This window comes from Malania oleifera, chromosome 2 (genome assembly GCF_029873635.1).
Source record: "Malania oleifera isolate guangnan ecotype guangnan chromosome 2, ASM2987363v1, whole genome shotgun sequence".
In the NCBI taxonomy this organism is placed as follows: Eukaryota; Viridiplantae; Streptophyta; class Magnoliopsida; order Santalales; family Ximeniaceae; genus Malania; species Malania oleifera.
Window position 1 is genome coordinate 68,504,953 of NC_080418.1, and position 18,942 is coordinate 68,523,894.

At 35.0% G+C, this 18,942-nt stretch overlaps 1 protein-coding gene across 1 annotated transcript; it reads left to right on the plus strand.

Annotated features, from left to right (window-relative positions):
- The first annotated feature begins 612 nt into the window (after nt 1–612).
- On the plus strand, nt 613–1,023 carry LOC131148233 (protein RALF-like 22). The gene has a single exon (XM_058097959.1). It carries the CDS (start codon nt 613–615, stop codon nt 1,021–1,023), a length of 411 nt encoding a protein of 136 aa, XP_057953942.1.
- The last annotated feature ends 17,919 nt before the right edge of the window (nt 1,024–18,942 follow it).

Consider the following 18,942-nt stretch of genomic DNA (forward strand, 5'->3'; position numbering starts at 1 on the left):
TAGTTGATAGGTATAGGAATAAATTTGACATTTATTAAAAATAAAATTAAAGAAAAATTCACTTTATAATATTAGAGATTAGAGATTGGTGATTAAAGATTATTTAGAGAATTAGTTTTAGCAAAACATGCAAGAGATAAAGGAATCTTTTAGAAATTTTAAATTCCTTTGCTTCTTTAAAAAGAAAATCAAAAATTTAAAATTTAAAATTTAAAATTTAATTTAATTTCGGAGTTCGGCTAAATTGAAACGAAGAAGACGCACAAGTGGGTTGGCGTGTCGTGATCTGATACAAACGAAATGAAATAGGCTGATCTCTATATTGGGAGGAAAAAGGCCAGAGCCGCTCCTCTACCCTTCCTCTTTTTTCTCCCGTTCAACTTCAACTGCAAATATGCAGCATGAAGCGGGCCTCCCGCAACCGCAAACAACACACCCACCATAAAACGCGTTAGGTCACACATACCAGGGAAGAAAAAGAAGAAGAAGACGACCGCACCTCCCCATCTCTCAACTCATCTACGTACTCCCCATGCCTCTCCCCTCCATGTATTCTCCTTCCCACCTGATCTCTTCCTAACACTGTAACACATCTCTCTCTCTCTTTCTCTCATGGATGTCGAACGGCTTCTGCCAGCGATCCTGATCATTCTGGCCCTGGCCTTTGCCTGCGCCGTCGAGTCCTCGCTCCAGGCCGACACGCACTGGGAGGACGACATGCATTTCCCGAACGTCGGCCATGTCGAGGGAATCAGCACACCTGCGCCGGAGACGTGCGTTGGATTGTTGGGAGAGTGCACGAACGTCGAAGATGACGACGACGAGGACGACGATGCGGGCATGATCAGCCGCAGAACGCTGGCTCAAGGCGGAAGGTACATTAGCTACGGCGCGCTCAGGCGGAACAACGTCCCCTGCAACCGCCGAGGTCACTCCTACTACAACTGTGCTAGGTCGGGCAAGGCGAATCCGTACAGGCGCGGCTGCAGTGCCATCACGCGTTGTGCTAGGACTTCCAATTAATTGATCTTCGCTCCAAGTAAGAGATAATAGATTGTATTTGTATATATATTACGGGAGTCGTGCATGAAACTGATTAATTAAATTAAGCACAGGCATGCAATATTTAATGCAGGAGAAAAGAAGATCGAGATAATGTTTTAAGGTAGGATAATTGTCTTTAAGGTTGGTGCAGATTGATCCAATGCGCACCACTGTAAATCTGTAATCTTTGTTTTGATGTGGAATTTTTTTAATTTCATATTTATTATTAAAAAAAAAAAAACTTATGAGCTTGTGAGAGTTTGTATTGTTGGATTGGAAAGAAGTCTGTCTAATTGCAGGAGAAAACATTATATACATTCGGGTATACATATGGTAATTAATATGGTTTCTTGGTGAAATTATATTGATTTCAGTGTATACATTCATGTACCTAATAATTTTTCTTAATACACCTATTTGATGTTTCTGTGTGTATGTATATATATATATATATATATTTCCATGCACATTGCAAAAGTAATTATAATAATAATTAAATTTGTCTGCCTAATTTGATTATATTGTACCAAAATATATAGTCATAGCTAGCATGCACCAATCACATTGTAAATTAAAGAAGAGCTTACCTAATTGATTGGCCGTCTAGGAGTCAATAATTATTCTCGACCAAGATAATTGCTATCTTGACCATTTTAATATGTATTGATTGAAGGGGATCAGAGCACTATAAAGTGCATTTGTGGCTTTTTCCTTTTTCCAAAATAGTCTAAAACTCAAGAACTGAGGTTAATTTTCTTGGTTTTAGATTGTGTCATGAATATCATGTTCCCATCTCATGACCGTTAAGATCCCTACACGACATATCAAGTAATTATGAAATTTGAGTTCTCAATAACTATTAGAATTTAGAATCAAACAGTATATATATATATGTCCTAGCTTGGAGAAAAATTATGGGTTTTTGTCAATCTTTTTTTACCAATTCACTTCAAAGAAAATCTTTTTGAAAAGCAAATTTATTTAAAATAAGATTTTCTTTTATTAATGCAAAAGGTGTTGGTAACAAAATGTAGATCAATGTGTGTGTATTTATGTATATATAGTAGTCAATGAAAAAATAATAATGTAAGTATACAGATAGAAAATTAACCTCTAGAATCAACCCCAAGTTCCATTACAATAGCCAATGTTCTATCAATATGTCAATGAAGAGAAGACGAAAATAATTAGTCTAGATTGTTGCTTGCTCGTGCACATACAATAGAGTTATTACTTTTGGCGTGGGCACCAGTTGTTGTAAATTCTCAATAAGAAAGGTATTATTATGGTAACTTTTCAATAAAATAAGCCTTTTTGGAAAAACTTAGACTCAATCACAACTTATTCAATTTTGTTGATGTTATCCTATCTAAATATACTATCTCTATCTATATATGAAATTTCCATAGAAGCATAGACAGCTAGAGACTCAAAAAGTCACTTCAACCACCATTATTGGATCAATATCCACTAGTAGAACCAAAATCAACATCTATATTTCATTCCTTTAAGGGAATATAGAAACTACAGCTTTCTTCTTCTTGCTTTCTTAGTCAAGCTTCCCCTTCATCTTCCTCCCTCTGTTTGCTAGACTGACAGTGCTTTCAAAGTCCTCGAGTCCTTCCATTAGCCTCTTATTTTCAATAAGGGCATTTAGGCTTTACTAATTGAAAAGAAAGATCATTTTTATCAAGGTCGTGCATAGGGGGCAGCCTTATACAAAGCCTTTCAAATGAAAATTTCCTCTTCCTGCTGCAAGGGCATTGCACAAAACCAAACCAACCTTCACCCGATCAGGCACACCACACAGACACACACGCTAAATCCAACTTCGGCACATTGGTTCATCTTCCACTGTCCTCTAAGAAATACTCAATTTGATTCCTCCAAAAGGAGGATTTGGGTTTGGGTTAAGGTGTATTGGGTTTTTGTAGGAACCTATATGACTGCTTCTCTAGGTACTTGTAGATAGTCATACATACAAGTATAAACACACACACACACATTTATCTATGTATACAAATACAAGAAACTAATTGAAGAAAAGTGCGAGGAATAGGTGCAACTGCAAAGGGGGCTTGGAGGGGGCAGTCCCCCCACCCTAAGCTCCTTGAGAGTGTTTTTCCCCTTTACCCTAATCATGCTACTCTATCTGGACCCTCCTTTCTAATTTTATTTCCCAGCTAGAACCTTCCATATTCTCTATTAGGTGGGGGTTAAACCACTTGTAATTTAATGGTTTTTAAATCTTGTGGTTTAAGTCTATTGGGAGCTTAGGACCGTTAGTTGGTTTTTTTTTTTTTTTTTCTTAAATAACTTTTGCCAATAGTAGGCATCCAAGTGTATTTTTGAAGATTAAAATTTTTATATTATAAAAAAATGAGAATTGATTTTATAAGTTAAAGGGACCACACTGTTGGAATTGGTGTATTCCCAAGAGAGGGGGGGGTGAATTGGAATTTTAAAACTTTTCTAGATTTAATTCGAGTCCCCAAGCAGTGTATTGCAACCTAGGGTCTTTCTAAATAGATTCCAATACCCACAATATTCAAAGGATGTATGAGCAACGATCAAAGCAATAAATAATTAAACATACATGTGCATATATCAAAGTGTGAAAATATAATTAAAGAGTATAAGGAAAAGAGAAAATGACACATAGTATGATATTAGGGTTCGGCCAACATTGCCTACGTCCCCACCTCAAGATCACAAGCAGGAGAATTCACTACATACCTTTGCTCACTTACGAGTGGAGCGACACCATTTACAACACCCTCTCCTTAATTACTAGGAGAGGAAAATCTCAAGTCAGATTAATAGGGTTGGCCCTAACCTTTACAACTTGATCCTTACAGGTTAGATCAACACCCCCTCAGACCTCGCCTGGAATACAATTAGATAATATAAAATTTGTGTACAATCGATATGCTTCTTACACTAAGCATATATGTACAACAATAAGCTCTATACAATCAATGCACTCAAATATGATAAGAGTTGATGCTCAAAGGAGTATATCAAATATATCTCTCAATCAAATAAATTATATGATAATGTGAGAGATGCTAATGTGAAGTTATATGTCAACTCGAGAGAGAGAGAGAGAGAGAGAGAGAGAGAGAGAGAGAGAGAGAGAGAGAGAGAGAGAGAGAGAGAGAGAGAGACTATGTGTGTGTGTGTGTGTGTGTGTCTATATATATATATGAAAGTGAGAACTTTGATTCAATATAGTATATATATTCAATAAATGAATAATCAAAGGTGCTTTAAAAACCCTAAGCAAAAATATCAAAACATTTTATCAAATATTAAGCACACTATATTAGAGTTTAAGCTTGCAAAAAATATTTTTATTAGAAACACAAAGCAAGCTTTTGAATCTTGCAATAAGGATGCAACTTCTCAAGCTATGAGTAGTTTTTTCCCAAAAGATATTTATGAATGAAAATTCAATGGAAGAAACTTTAGCTAACTCTCAAAAAGCAATATCAACCAATACAATTATAAGAGAGTTTAAGCTTTAAATAAATGTATACATGCCCACAAGATTTGAGTGTTCACTCAATCCACAAGTTGCAATAACTTTGCAAATGAATATGAAGAACACAATGAACTCTTTCTAAAATATGTAATCAATAGAGTATGAGAAAGAGTTTTAACAATGAGCTTATGAAAATGTGGGAGTGTGAAAGATTTTAGCACAATAAAAATTTCAGAGGATTTTTGGCTAATCACTTTACTAATCTTTACTAAATAGGACAAATGAGGGAGTATATATAGGATTCCCAAAAAATATGACCGCTAGGGACATCAAGGGTATTTTGAAAATTATTTAATGAAAATTAACCTTATTTAACTGTGGTAAAAATTTCGCCAACCCAAGACGTTCAATCGACCATATTCAAGGTTCAACCGACCACTTTAACAAGTTTGGTCGACCGTGGCAATTTTAAACTACAGGTTTGGTCAACTGTCTAAAGGCAATTTTAAACCCTTCGTGGGTTTGGTCGACCAAAAAAAAAAGACGATAGGCTGCTCATCTAGGTTCGGTCGACCTAGGCTAAAATGAACTACACATTTGGTCGACCGAACAATTGGGGTGTCAGACACTTTATGGTTCAGCCGACCAAGGACGATTCGTTCAAAACGGAATGGTCGACTGAGTGAAGTGAACATGTTGACTTTTGGCCGGTTCGGTCGACCAAGACATTTAAAACATCTAGTGGTCGGTCGATCGAGGCTACTTAAAAAAGAGCATTTATGTCCTATTTAGCCCCTGTGCTTTTTAAACCCTAGTGAACAAGCTTATGACATTTTAGTTTAAGGGTTTGGTTGACCGAGGCTTTTAATTAAGCCCAAAAAATCCAACGTTTGTCGACCGAAGTCTGTGTAAGCCCTATTTTTGTTCTTGAACTTATTCAACCATGTGTGAATAAGTTATAGAATTTAGGTCCTAATGGTCAGCTTATGGTCTTGAACATTAAATACTTATCATGCATGAGATGTAGTTATTATAGACCCAAAATATAAAATCCAAATGCATTTACAATTAAAATTGAATGTCTTCAATCTTCTTGCTCATGTGTCTTCATGGAATGTGCCAGATACATATGATCGTGGATTTTCTTCTGGCTTCCAAATCCCTTGATCTTATGTGTGCTAAAATTTAGACATGTTCACATACTTAAACACACATAAGATACTAATACTTTGTCAGCATCAAAACAGAGATCACACTCAATAAGTCAACACACACTTACTGCATGTTTGATATGTAGGAATAGAATGAAATTGAATTTATTACTTGATTTTATCATGATCTCCATTCAAATTTTCATTCCACTCATTTCCTACCACATTCCATTCTGTAAGCCAAACATAATGTGATCTCAAATGAAGATAAAATATATAAATATCAAATATAGTTAGGTATATATATATATATGTTAGGTTAGAAGGGCAGACCTTGGATCAACGGTATGGTTTCTTCTTTGTGACTCATGGTCACGGGTTCAAGTCCAAGGAGATAGCCTCTCTATATAAAATAAGGGGCAAGGTTTGTGCAGAAAGGTTGCACACACTTTGTGATAACCTTCCCCTTACCTTGCAAAGTGGGGTGTCTTATGGTCCTAGGATGTCCTTTATGTATCTAAGGTTAGGTTTTGTTTGTAGAATAATTATTCTTTATGATTAAATACAATGAGAAATTTAGAGATAGAGGTAATAGTTATTCCTTGTGTATTCCCTATTATTTCATCCAACATATAAAAAGAAATGAAGAGGTATTTTCATAGTGAAATTTAACAATAATAATTTTGTATATATTCTCTACTTTGTTATTTGCTTTATGATAACATAATTTTTTGTATAACTAATTGTAACTAACCTATTATAACAAGTCAATTCTTATGAATTGACATTCGTGAACCATAAAAGAAATGGAAAAAAGGAAGGAGTTGAAGTTATTTTACGATATGATCCTTACTTTTTTAAATAAACATAAAACACAACCCCTCATGAAGGGAAATTACCTGTTGGCTCAAGAAACTTATAGGATTAGGCACTTCTTTCCTAAACCACTAGAATTCTCTTGTTAAATATCTGATTTACTTTGCTAGTGTTAGCGTTATATAAATTGTATTTGCACAATGGAATAATAATGCAACAATCAACGAAAACCAAATACAAAACACACCCACGTAGTATATATGAAAGAAAAATTAACAACACAAGGAATTATGTGGTTCGGCAATGCCTATATCCATGGGAGCAATCGGCAAAGTACTTTACTATCTTGGTGTCAAAAGACACTTAAAAATGATATTCTTACGTCCAAATACACCCAAAATAGTGTATATATAAAGTTTCTAGGAGGTTTCCCTCCAAACCCCAACCAACTTAACGTCCATTGTTCAAAATTCAAAAAATTTGTGCTGGGTTCCCGAGCCAAACAGTCGATAGTTTCAGACAGTATGTATATTGTCTGAATGCTGGTGTCAAACCATTGACGGTCTAGCCAAACTGTCGATGGTTCCCCTGCTGCTCCTTAGCACTTATGCTTTTCCACTATGTCTTCTTCCTTGTACATGCATCCCATTAAGTATATGAGCCACATATCATAACAATCTCCACCTTAACGAGTATACGCCCCTTAGGAGAACCTGAAACATAGCCCGCTGCTCCACCTTGACCTTAGGACGTTAGGTTGGGGACTGTCTCCCTTCTAGTACTTGGAGACATGAAGCAAGTCCAAGCAATGCTTGAACTTTTCAGTGGTAACCGACTTTGTCAATATTTCCGCTGCATTCTTAGATGTGTGAATTTTATTAAGTACAAGTTCATCTGAAGAAATCAATTCCCTAATCTTGTGGAACCTTACATCAATATGTTTGGTTCTAGCATGATAAACTTGATTGTTCACCAAGTAGATGGCACTCTGACTATCACAACGCAGCATAACTCCACCTTTTTGTATCCCCAGCTCCTTAACTAAACCAATAAGCCATAACGCTTCATTTGCAGCTTCGACAACTGCCCTATATTCAGACTCAATTGTAGACAATGCCACCATGGACTGTACCATAGACCTCCCACATATAGGTCCTCCCACAAGGGTGAAAACATAACCCATTGTAGACCTTCTGTCATCCATATCCCCTATATAATTAGCATCTACAAACCCCACAACTGATGGACTATCCTGTTGCTTGTCGAACATGATACCATAGTTAGAAGTATCCCGTAAGTATCTAAAAATCCATTTGACGGCTTCCCAATATTGTCTACCCAGATTAGAGAGAAACTTACTCACCACACTTACTACATATGCCAAGTTTGGTCTTGTACACAACATGACATACATTAAACTCCCCACAGCACTAGCATAAAAGACCTTTGACATGTCGTAGATTTCATCATTCATCCTTGGGCATTCATTGCTAAACAATTTAAAGTGATTCTCTAGAGGTGTACATACCAGTTCAGCATTAGCCATGTTGAACCCTTCCAAAACCTTCTCTATATAACCACCCTGAGATAACCATAACCTCCTTACAGTTTTGTCCTGACAAATCTCCATCCCAAGTATCTTCTTGGCTACACCAAGATCCTTCATGTCAAACTCTTTATGCAATAGAATATTCAACTAATTAACCTTAGTTATGTATTTTGAAGCTATTAGCATGTCATCAACATATAGCAATAAAAAAAATAAGAAAACGATCATCAAGGTCTTTCACATACAAGCAGCAGTCATACTCACACCTTTTGTAGCCTATCAGGATCATATAGGAATCAAACCATTTGTACCATTACCTAGGAGACTTGTTTCAGCCTATACAGAGACTTCTTTACTTTACAAACTAGATGCTCTTGTTTGAGTTGACTAAATCCCTCTAGATGTACCATATAGATCTGCTTCTCCAAGTCACCATGGAGAAATGTCGTCTTCACATCCTATTCCAAATGTAGGTTATAATGAGCCATTAATCCCAACACTACCCTGATGAAAGTGTTTCGGACCACAAGTGAGAAGATCTCATCATAATCTACTCCTTTCTTCTATGGTACCCCTTTGCCACTGACCATACCTTGAATTTCACTACTTCCTTTTTTGAAATTGCTTCCATCTTCCTATATACCCATTTGCAGCCTATCGCCCTCTTCCCATCTGGAAGCTCCACCAAATCCCAAGTCTGATTCTTATGCAACGATTCCATCTCCTCAATCATAGTACCCATCCGCCTACTTTTCTCCTGGCCGTGCACTACCTCTTAAAAAGTAGTCGGATCCTTGCAACTGGTAATGAAAGCATAGGATATCAGATCATCAAATCCATACCTAGGTGGTGGTCTGATAATGTGTCTAGATCTCTATATAGGACCACTCTCGACTTGCTAGTTTCCCAAGCTAGAACTCCCTACAACTAGGGGACAAAGATCATTGCCCTGAGTTTCTAACTCCACTCGCACCACATGCTCATCTCTGCTCCTGTTTTCTAGCTCATGTTTCTCTTCATCATCAACTTGAGTACGCTTCACCATAGTTTTTTCATCAAAAAATGTATCTATACTGATCACCACCTTGTTTTCCATTGGATCCCACAATTTGAACCCTTTCACACCTTTCTGATACCCCAAAAAGATGCAACATCTAGACTTTACGTCAAGCTTCAATCTCTCCTCACTAGAAAAGTGTACATAGGTTGGACAACCAAATACCTTTAATTCAGAGTAGTCTACCACATTTCCCGTCCATACCTCCTCTACCACTTTCTCTTCTAGTGATGCCCTTGGCGATTAGTTTACCAAAAAACAAGTCATACTAATTGCCTCGGCCCAAAAGTTCTTCACTAGTCATGCATTAAGCCTAAGACACTGAGCTCTCTCAGCTAAAATTTGGTTCATCCTTTCACCCACACCATTTTGATGAGGTGTTTGCTGAATAGTGAAATGTCTCCTAATGCCCTGCTACTCACAAAACTCAATGAACCTAGAATCAGCCTACTTGGTCCCATTGTTTGATCCAAGGCATTTAATTCTCCTCTCAGTTTAGTTTTCCACTTTAGCTTTTCACAACTTAAACCTGGAAAACGTATCTAACTTGTGGCGCATGAAGTATACCAAACCTTATATAAGTAGCCATCAATAAAACTTATAAAATACACATATCCTCCGCATGATGCTACTTTCACTAGCTCCCAAACATTAGAGTGTATGTAATCAAGAATACCTTCCATCTTGTGTATAGTTGGTTTGAACTACACCCTACTTTGCTTCCCAAGAATAAAAAACTTGTAGAAGTTTAGCTTACATGTTTTCATGCCCTTCAAGCATTTCATCATGTGAAGTTCTTTCATGAAATGCTCACTCATGTGCCCAAGTTTCATATGCCACAAGACAGTATCATCAAATTCAGAATCTACGGCTACAGCTCCACTTACAACTGTAGTGCCCAACAGGGAATAAATGTTCCCATCTAACGTTTGTCCTTTCATCACTGTTAAATTGCCTTTGCATACCTTCATAACTCCACTTTAGAACTTGTAACTAAATCCATTACAGTACAAAGTTCCTAATGAAATTAGACTTTTTCGTAGGTCTAGAATATGTCTTACATCACATAGAATTCTTACAGCACCATCAAACATTTTAATTCAAACATCTCATATTCTAATGATTTTACAAGAAACATCATTACCTATAAGAATTGAACCTGAATTAACCAACCTGTAAGTTCTAAACCACTCCTTGTTTGGAGTCATGTGATAAAAACATGCCAAGTCTAGGATCCAAAAGTCCGTAAGGTGATCTGACCCCAATGAAACTGAAAGTATGTCACCATCACTACATTTTAAATTTCCTTCTTTAACTACATTTGCTGATTTTGAAGTGCCTTCTTGCTTTTCAACATTCCCTTTCTTCTAATCCGAACACTCTGATTTTATGCGTCCTTTTTTACCACACTTAAAACACTGGATATCATTTTTCTTCTTGGACTGAGATCGGGATTTATTTTGACCCAATCCATTTCTAAATTTTCCTCTCCCACGTTCATGGTTACCTTTCACCACAAGCCCTTCACCGTGTGAAATTTTTTCCTATACTTTCGTTCTTTGATGAAATCCCAACAACACACTTGTCACCACTCCCAAATTTAGGGTCTCTTTATCCCATGCAAGAGTCGTAACCAAGTTCTCATACATGTGAGACACTGCAGGGAATTTAGTAGCATGAGCGACTTGTCATCTTCCTCTAATTTCACATCAATCCGCACTAAATCACTTATGATTTTATTGAATGCATTGATGTGTTGGTTCAAATCCGAACCCTCCATCATCTTAAGCCAATAAAGCATTTGCTTAAGAAATAGTTGATTCATAAGAGACTTAGACATGTACCAGCTTCCAAGCTTTTTCCATACAGCCACAGGAGAATCATCTTTCATGATGTGATACATCACATCATCCGCCACACATAATCCGATAGTAGCCACCATCTTCATCTCTAATTCCTTCCAATTTGCTTCAATCATGCCTTCCGGTTGAACACCAAACAAGGGGTTTGCCATCCCTTGCTGCACAAGCAAATCCTTCACCCTTCTCTACCACAAACCAAAGTTTTCGATTCCATCAAACTTGACAACGTCAAATTTCGCAGACGAAGTATCCAGAGCCATTACAACAATTGCTCTAATACCAATTTGTTGTATAAATTTTATTTGCACAATGGAATAACAATGCGACAATTAATAAAAACCAAATACAGAACACACCCACGCAGTATATATGAAAGCAAAAATAACAACACAGGGAATTATATTGTTCGACAATGCCTACATCCATGGGAATAATCGGCAAAGTACTTTACTATCTCGGTGTCAAAAGACACTTTCTTGATTTTTTGAGTCCGATCTCTGGTTTTGATTATGAAAAATTGCATACTACTAATGTGTGTGCCTAATACTTGAACGGGTCACTAGTTCAGTGCACACACATAAGAAAGGATTGATGGAAGCCTGAAAGTCTTAAAGATCATACTCTTGGCATATTCAATGAGAAAATGAAGGGCAAAAAAAGAAGACCTGCTTATGTTTCATTTGTAAATGCATTTATTATATTTGGGTCTGTAATAATTTATATCGGTCTATAATAATCTCTACATGTCATGCATGTAGGTAATTGTAAGCTCAAAATGACCGTAGACTGACCATAGGGAACCGAATGTCATTAGGGCAACCTTGGTCGACCGATACCGGATTTTTTCGGCGTCCTCAAAGACCTTAGAAGGCCTTTAGGTCCATGCACAAGCACATTAGATGTCCCCAAAATCACTTAACATATCAAGGGAATTAATTGAAGCGAAAATGAACTTAATAAGCAAGTTTGTGAGAGGTCAGGCGATCGAACCTATTGTGTTCAAAACACTTTGGGTGCCTGAAAGGCTGAGAAGTCAGCGGGTTGACTTGGTTTCGGGTAACCGAACCACATATGAACGTACCAGCTACGAGCGACCAAAACCCTGAACTAACTTTTTCCACCAACTCAGCCAATCGAATGTTTACGTTCAAATTGGGCCTCAGGCGACCAAACACACGAGTTTGGTTAACCGAATCATGGACCGGGTGACCAAAATGCAGACAGAATGGAATCGCCTCAATTCAACAAATCAAACCCATACTCGGGCACCCGAACATTCAAAACTTACTTTTTTAACTAAGTCTATTTGGGCGACCAAACCAAGGTTTAGCCACCCAAAAACTCTTGAGTTGTTTATTTTTTACCGAGGTTAAATTATTTAAATGTGGTTATTTTTCCTAATTGGCTTTTAAATAATTCTAATAATGCCCTATGAGTCCTTAACGTTCATAATTTGGGCAACTTCTATATTTAGGGCTTCATTTGTGTTTATTAGTGGGAGATTAGTGAAAATCATTAGCGAAAATCCTCTCAATCTCAAAAAACTTATTTTTCCCCATCTTCTTCAAATTCTCTCATACACTAATTCCTTTGATAAATCCTAGTATTGTGAGAATGCTTATTGTTCTATTGCTTTGTCATTGATTGCTTAATACTCTCTACATTGTGCTTGATTGTTTGTTGATTTTTTGAGAGTTAAGCAAAAAGTTATCCCACAAATTTTATTTAATAAATCTAGTGTTGGGAAAAACTCATTAGCTTGTGGATCTTTGCATCGTCATTGCAAGATTCCTATAGCTATAGTTTTTATGTGCAAATATTTTACAAGCTATATTATTTTTCAAACAACTCTTGAGCCTATTTCATTGAGGAAAATATTTTTTGAGTTGATCTAAATATTTGATTAGCATCTTTGAAACCCTAGTGTAGCATTGAGATTTGATATATCTAGTTTCAAAGAAATAGCTTGTTAGAACACTCTTGAGCATATTTGTGATTATATCTTGTTGAGTGTTACTTGCACAAAAATCACATCACAGAGCTTACAATTTCCTATATTGTTGATGTGTGGTTGATTGATTACATTTGGTACATATTTGCTTGATTAAGAAGTATAATCATTGTACCCTTTTATATTGTGAAAAATAATGTTGTATTCCACGCGTGGCCTGAGGGGGTGATAATCCAGTCCAGTAAGGATTGTATGTAAAGGTTGAGGTCAGCCCTGTGTTAATTTGACCTGGTTGTAAAGGTTAAGGTCAGATCTGTACTAATTGACCTAGTTGTTTAGGTACCGCTCCACCTGTTAAGTGAGCTTATTGTGTAATCCTTGTGCGGGTGTGCCAAGACGAGGACGTAGGCAGGATTGGCTGAACCCTGATATCATATTCAATGTCACTTTTACATTTCCTGGATTATATTCTTCTTTATGCTTGATTAAATTTCCCTACTAAATATACTGCATATCTGATTGACACGACATTGTATCTAGTTGAGAAATACTAAAATTGTGGTGCGTGTACTGAAAATTGTTTAATATATTGTATCTACAATTTCATATATGTCCTAGGTTGCGTCATTCTATTGCTAGATTAGTTTAACCTAGGAAGACATTTTTTAAATCTCCAATTCACACCCCCCCCCCCCACTTGGAATTACACCAAATCCAACACACTTACAAATGATCTTCTTATGTAAAAATACACCTAGAATAGTGTGTATATAAAGTTCCTTGGAGGTTTCCCTCCAAACCCCAACCAACTTAACGTCCATTGTTTAAAATTCAAAAAATATGTGCTGGGTTCCTGAGCCAAACCATCGACAAATTCAGATAGTAAGCAAATTATCTGAATTCTGGTGTCAAACTGTCGAAGGTCTAGCCAAACCATCGACGGTTCCTATGGTGCCCCGAACCCAATAAGGTCCAAGGTGCGACTTTTTATAAATAACTTACTATAGGCAGCGGAAGTAATTTAAAACCTCAAATATTATATACCAGAGTACTATATAATCATATTTACATGGGTATCTCAAATAACAATATTTACGTCATTGGAAATATAAGAACATTTTTAACTAGTACAAACATTTATTCTAAAACGCATTCTCTAATCCTGCCCAAATGCTCGCTATGCCTGATTTCCAGTACGTCCTGCATAGCTATCTCAAATGTGAAATAATAATTGGGGTGAAACGACGCTCAATAAGTAAAGACTAGATTAAGGTAAAGGGAATAGATTATGTCAGGTTTATTTTAAACAATATATATATATATATAAAGAGAGAGAGAGAGAGAGAGAGAGAGAGAGAGAGAGAGAGAGAGAGAGAGAGAGAGAGATAGAGGGAGGCTTCAGGAGAATCAATTCATTGGATTTCAATTGCCCCCCCCCCCAATGTGGTCATATTGCTCTCAATCTCTCTCTCTCTCTCTCTCTCTCTCTCTCTCTCTCTCTCTCTCTCTCTCTCTCTCTCTCTCTCTCTTTTCATTTTCTCTCTCATCAAGCTCTCTCTCTCTTCAATATCTCGGCTATTTCCCGGTCAAATCGAAAAAACGAACACCATATCCGGGTCCTAACTTCACTCCTGAACATTTTAACTGGAGTGGATTCGTCATTGGGATGTCGTAAGCACTACTCCAAGGTTAATGTAAGGGGAATAAATTATATCAGGTTTATTTTAAACAATATTCCTGATTAAATTTGAGCATGTGAATTTAATTAGATTTATGTTAATTAAAATATGTCTGATTTAAATTAAACTATAGGGATTTGATTAAATCAAATTTTTGGGAATATTTTCGAATTAAATTAAACTGTAGGAATTTAATTAAATTAGATTTTTGGGGATATTTTGGAATTAAACTAAACTGCAGAGATTAAATCATATTTTTGGGAATATTTTGGAATTAAATTAAACTGCAGGGATTTTTTTAAATTAGACTTTTGTGAATATTTTGGAATTAAATTAAACTGTAGGGATTTGAGTATATCGGATTTTCTTGGAATATAATGGATTTAAATTAAATACGTAAAATTGATCATACCCTAGTTTTCAGAAAAAAAATATATATTTTCCCCAGGTAATTTATTATAGTATGATTTATCATTCAAATCGTGTGACATGAGAACAGTTATTATTGTATGATTAAACAGGATGATTTTTATATAATTATAAAATGACAGTTCAAGGGACTATATATCAAGTTTAGTATGAAATGATAGTTCAGTCGACTTTAAGTCGAGTTCAGACGGCTTTATGCCAAGTTATGAAATGATAGTTTTATGTAGAAAAATGATATAATAGATTTTATATAGAATTGTGAATATGTCAGATTTTATATAGACCTATGAAAATAAGATCATATTATTATTTCAATTTTATAAATTGCATTATATGGTTTAAGAACCCTGAAGGACTAGAGAAGTAAAGGACGCTCGATACCGTAGCTATAGAGATATGTCCGTGCAACCACACGGCTCAAAAAGAGTGCTGGTAATGGAAGTCGATTTGGGCTACAAAGTGTTGTGGACCGCCTTTAGAGTACGGACTAGGCTACGATAGGAAAATCGTACTGCTAACAAGGAATTTTGACTTAGCTTGGTGGTAGGTCAGCCAAGGCAAAGTCTTGCCTTTGGGCCGCACAACCTGATCATATGGGGTGATTACATGATGTTATATGATTATCCATTCAGAGAGGTTCTTTTATGCATATATTTGAATTTACGTATATAGGGAAATTTATTAAGTCAAAGCATGTTTTGAGAAGAAAGTAAGTATTTTTTAAATATATAGGTGTGAGTACAGTTTTACATGATTTCTCAATCAAAGTTAAGTTAATTATTGGATGTGTTTTTACTACACTAAAACTCATGTTACCACACACTGATAATAATCTATTCCTTCTTACTGAGATGTGTCTCACCCCATGATTATTCAATATTTTTTAGATGCCATGTGGAGTATAATATGGTCAGAGTATCGTAGTGAAGCGTGCGTGGGATAGAAGGTCGTGTGTAGAATTGTATTATTTTATTTATGTTTTTTAATGAGTTCGGATCTTTATTGTGATAATGGGATTGATATTGTTATATTGGGATAGTTTAGTACTCTGGTAATTTACATTTAAGGTCTTCCATTGTTTGTTTCAGTGATTATTATTATATGAAATGTTTAGGTTATTACAAGTGGTATCAAAGAAATTGAACGAAATTTTCCTGGTCGTTACAGTTGGTATCAGAGCTTAGGATATAGAGATTTTGTAGACTCTAAGGATGATTATTATTAGAGTATAGACGTATGCATATAACTAGATTCTGCATACCAGATGTTCGCTATGCCTGATTTCCAGTACATCCTGCATAGCTATCTCAAATGTGAAATAATAATTAAGGTGAGACGACGCTCAGTAAGTAAAAACTATATTATTACCAGTGTGTGGTTAAGATGAGTTTTACAATGTAAAAATTCATTTAATAACTTAATTGTTAAAAACTGAATTTGAATAATTGTAAATCATTTTTATCCAAATAGACGTATGCGTATAACTATATATACGTTCCTTTATACCTTTCTTTCACATCATCATTTAGCCCTACTAAATGGGCTCTGTTCACAAATACGTGTATACTCTCCTTTACTGAAAATCATCATGTAGGTCCTTTAAATATGACCATGTATAACTATATATATGCATAGTTTTCCTTCAAATCATTATTTAGGCCTAATAATTGGCCTTGATCACATAAATATATAAATATGTATAAAAAACTCTTTTAGGCCTATGGGTGTCATGTTTACCCTCATGGTTGGGTTGTGCAGTTTGAAGATTGGACTTAACTGGTTGGTCAACCAAACTAAATCAAATTGTAACATCATCTGTAAGTGAGATTTTGCTGTCACATCCTGGTCTAGAAGCAGATGTGCACTCATGATAAATCCACTATCACCCACCAACACTTACACAATAGTGTGGTCCCACTCATACTCATCTATAGTTACGGTACTGAGCATCCATCACATTCAAGCCATCGGGGTTCTTAGAACATACAATTATAATTTATGTAATAAAAACAGTATCATAAAAATTCCATCATTTCTTAATATAACACTTGTAATAAAATCTCATCATTATTCGCAATAAATCATGTAATAAACATAACACCGTAAAAATCCCATACTTGCTTATTTACGCAATAAAATAAACTCATGCCACACGATTTGCATGCTAATTATAATTTTATAAATTAGCCGAGAAAATCTATAATAATATACTCAGGTATATTTAAATAAAAACGCGAGTATGATCAAATCCAAATATATTAATTTAACTTATGTATATATTTAAACAAAACAGATATAATTAAATTCACATATTTAATTTAAATCATGTATATTTTAAAATAAAAATCTGACATAATCTAGCCTACTTACATTGATCCTTTCCTCTAACGCGAATAAATAATGAATTTTTAAAATGAGTTTGGAAATAGTGGGAGAATAAGAATTTTAAGAATACCAAAAATTATTTGTCTACTATTAAATATTTTCCCTTACTTTTTCATTCAATTTTCTCCTTGAAATCTCTTATGAAAATTAACTTAGATCTGTTCTTATTTATAGAGAATTAAAGAATGGCATTTTGGAAATATTGGTATGCTTCTTGCATGCGGATTACGCAGCCTAGAGAAAATTAGATTGAAGTTTTACATTGGGTCTCTACATGCATGCATGGGGAAATGAGAGCTGGTTTTAATGCAAGCCAACAAAAAAACAAAAGGGGATGGGATTGTGCATGCATGTGAGGGTGGGACGAAATGCTTTGCTTGCATGAAGAAAGGAAGAAGGAGAGAATTGAATTTTGAATTCAATTCTGTGTCAGGAGCCATCCTAATCTATATTTATATATATATATATTATATTTAGTTTGCATGAGGTAAGGAAGAAGAAGAAATATGAAATGTTAGGAGATTGAATTTGATTCAATCTCCTCTATGCTGACATCATCCTAATACACACACACACACACACACACACACATATATATATATATATATATATTATTTATTCATTTATTTTTTATATATATAAAATTAATATTTTTATTTATTTATTAATATGATTATTATATTATTATTTTATTTATTTATTTATTTATTTTAATTTAATAATAAATTTAATTTTTTTCTGGATTATCACAATTCCCCTCCTGCTCATAAACACTTATGATTTTCCTCTATGTCTTCTTCCTTGTACATGCATCCCATTAAGTATATGAGCCACATATCACAACAGTGAGAATATTCAAGTAATATACATTCATCACTTTTTGAATAAAATTTGTTTTTTCGGTTCACATTCATTTAAAACAAAACATTTGCAACCAAATACCCAAAAACACATCACATTAGATTTCCTATCAAATAAAAGTTCATAAGGAGTTTTAAGCAAGATAGGTCGAAACAAAATTCTATTAATTGTGTAGCAAGTTGTGTTAATAGCCTCAACCCAAAAGTACTAAGGTAGATATTTTTTTCCTCTCAATCAATCCTTTTTTTTTTTTTTTTTATGTAGAATTCTAGGTGCGAAGAAATATGTATAATTCCATATGAGAATTTAGGTATACTCCCAAGAGAGGGGTGAATTGGGTTTTTAAAATTTTTTTATAAATTTGTTTTACAAATTTCTCTTTTAAGTATTAACCCGGAAAATTGATATTTAGCAATCACACGAACAAAATAATATTGATCAACAATCCTTTAGTAAACAATTTATCCAAGTTTGATCTTTTATAATGTTAAAGACTAGCTTGATTAAAATCTCAGAGTTTCAATTATTCAAAATCAGATTTTTCTTAAACAATGGATGGTCATAATTCAAAGATTTGATTTAGTAAAGCCTTAAACTTTCTTTTAATTAATTTAACAAAAATCAACTTCATCTTGTGATATTTTTAAATCAGTATTCAATATTACTTCTTAATA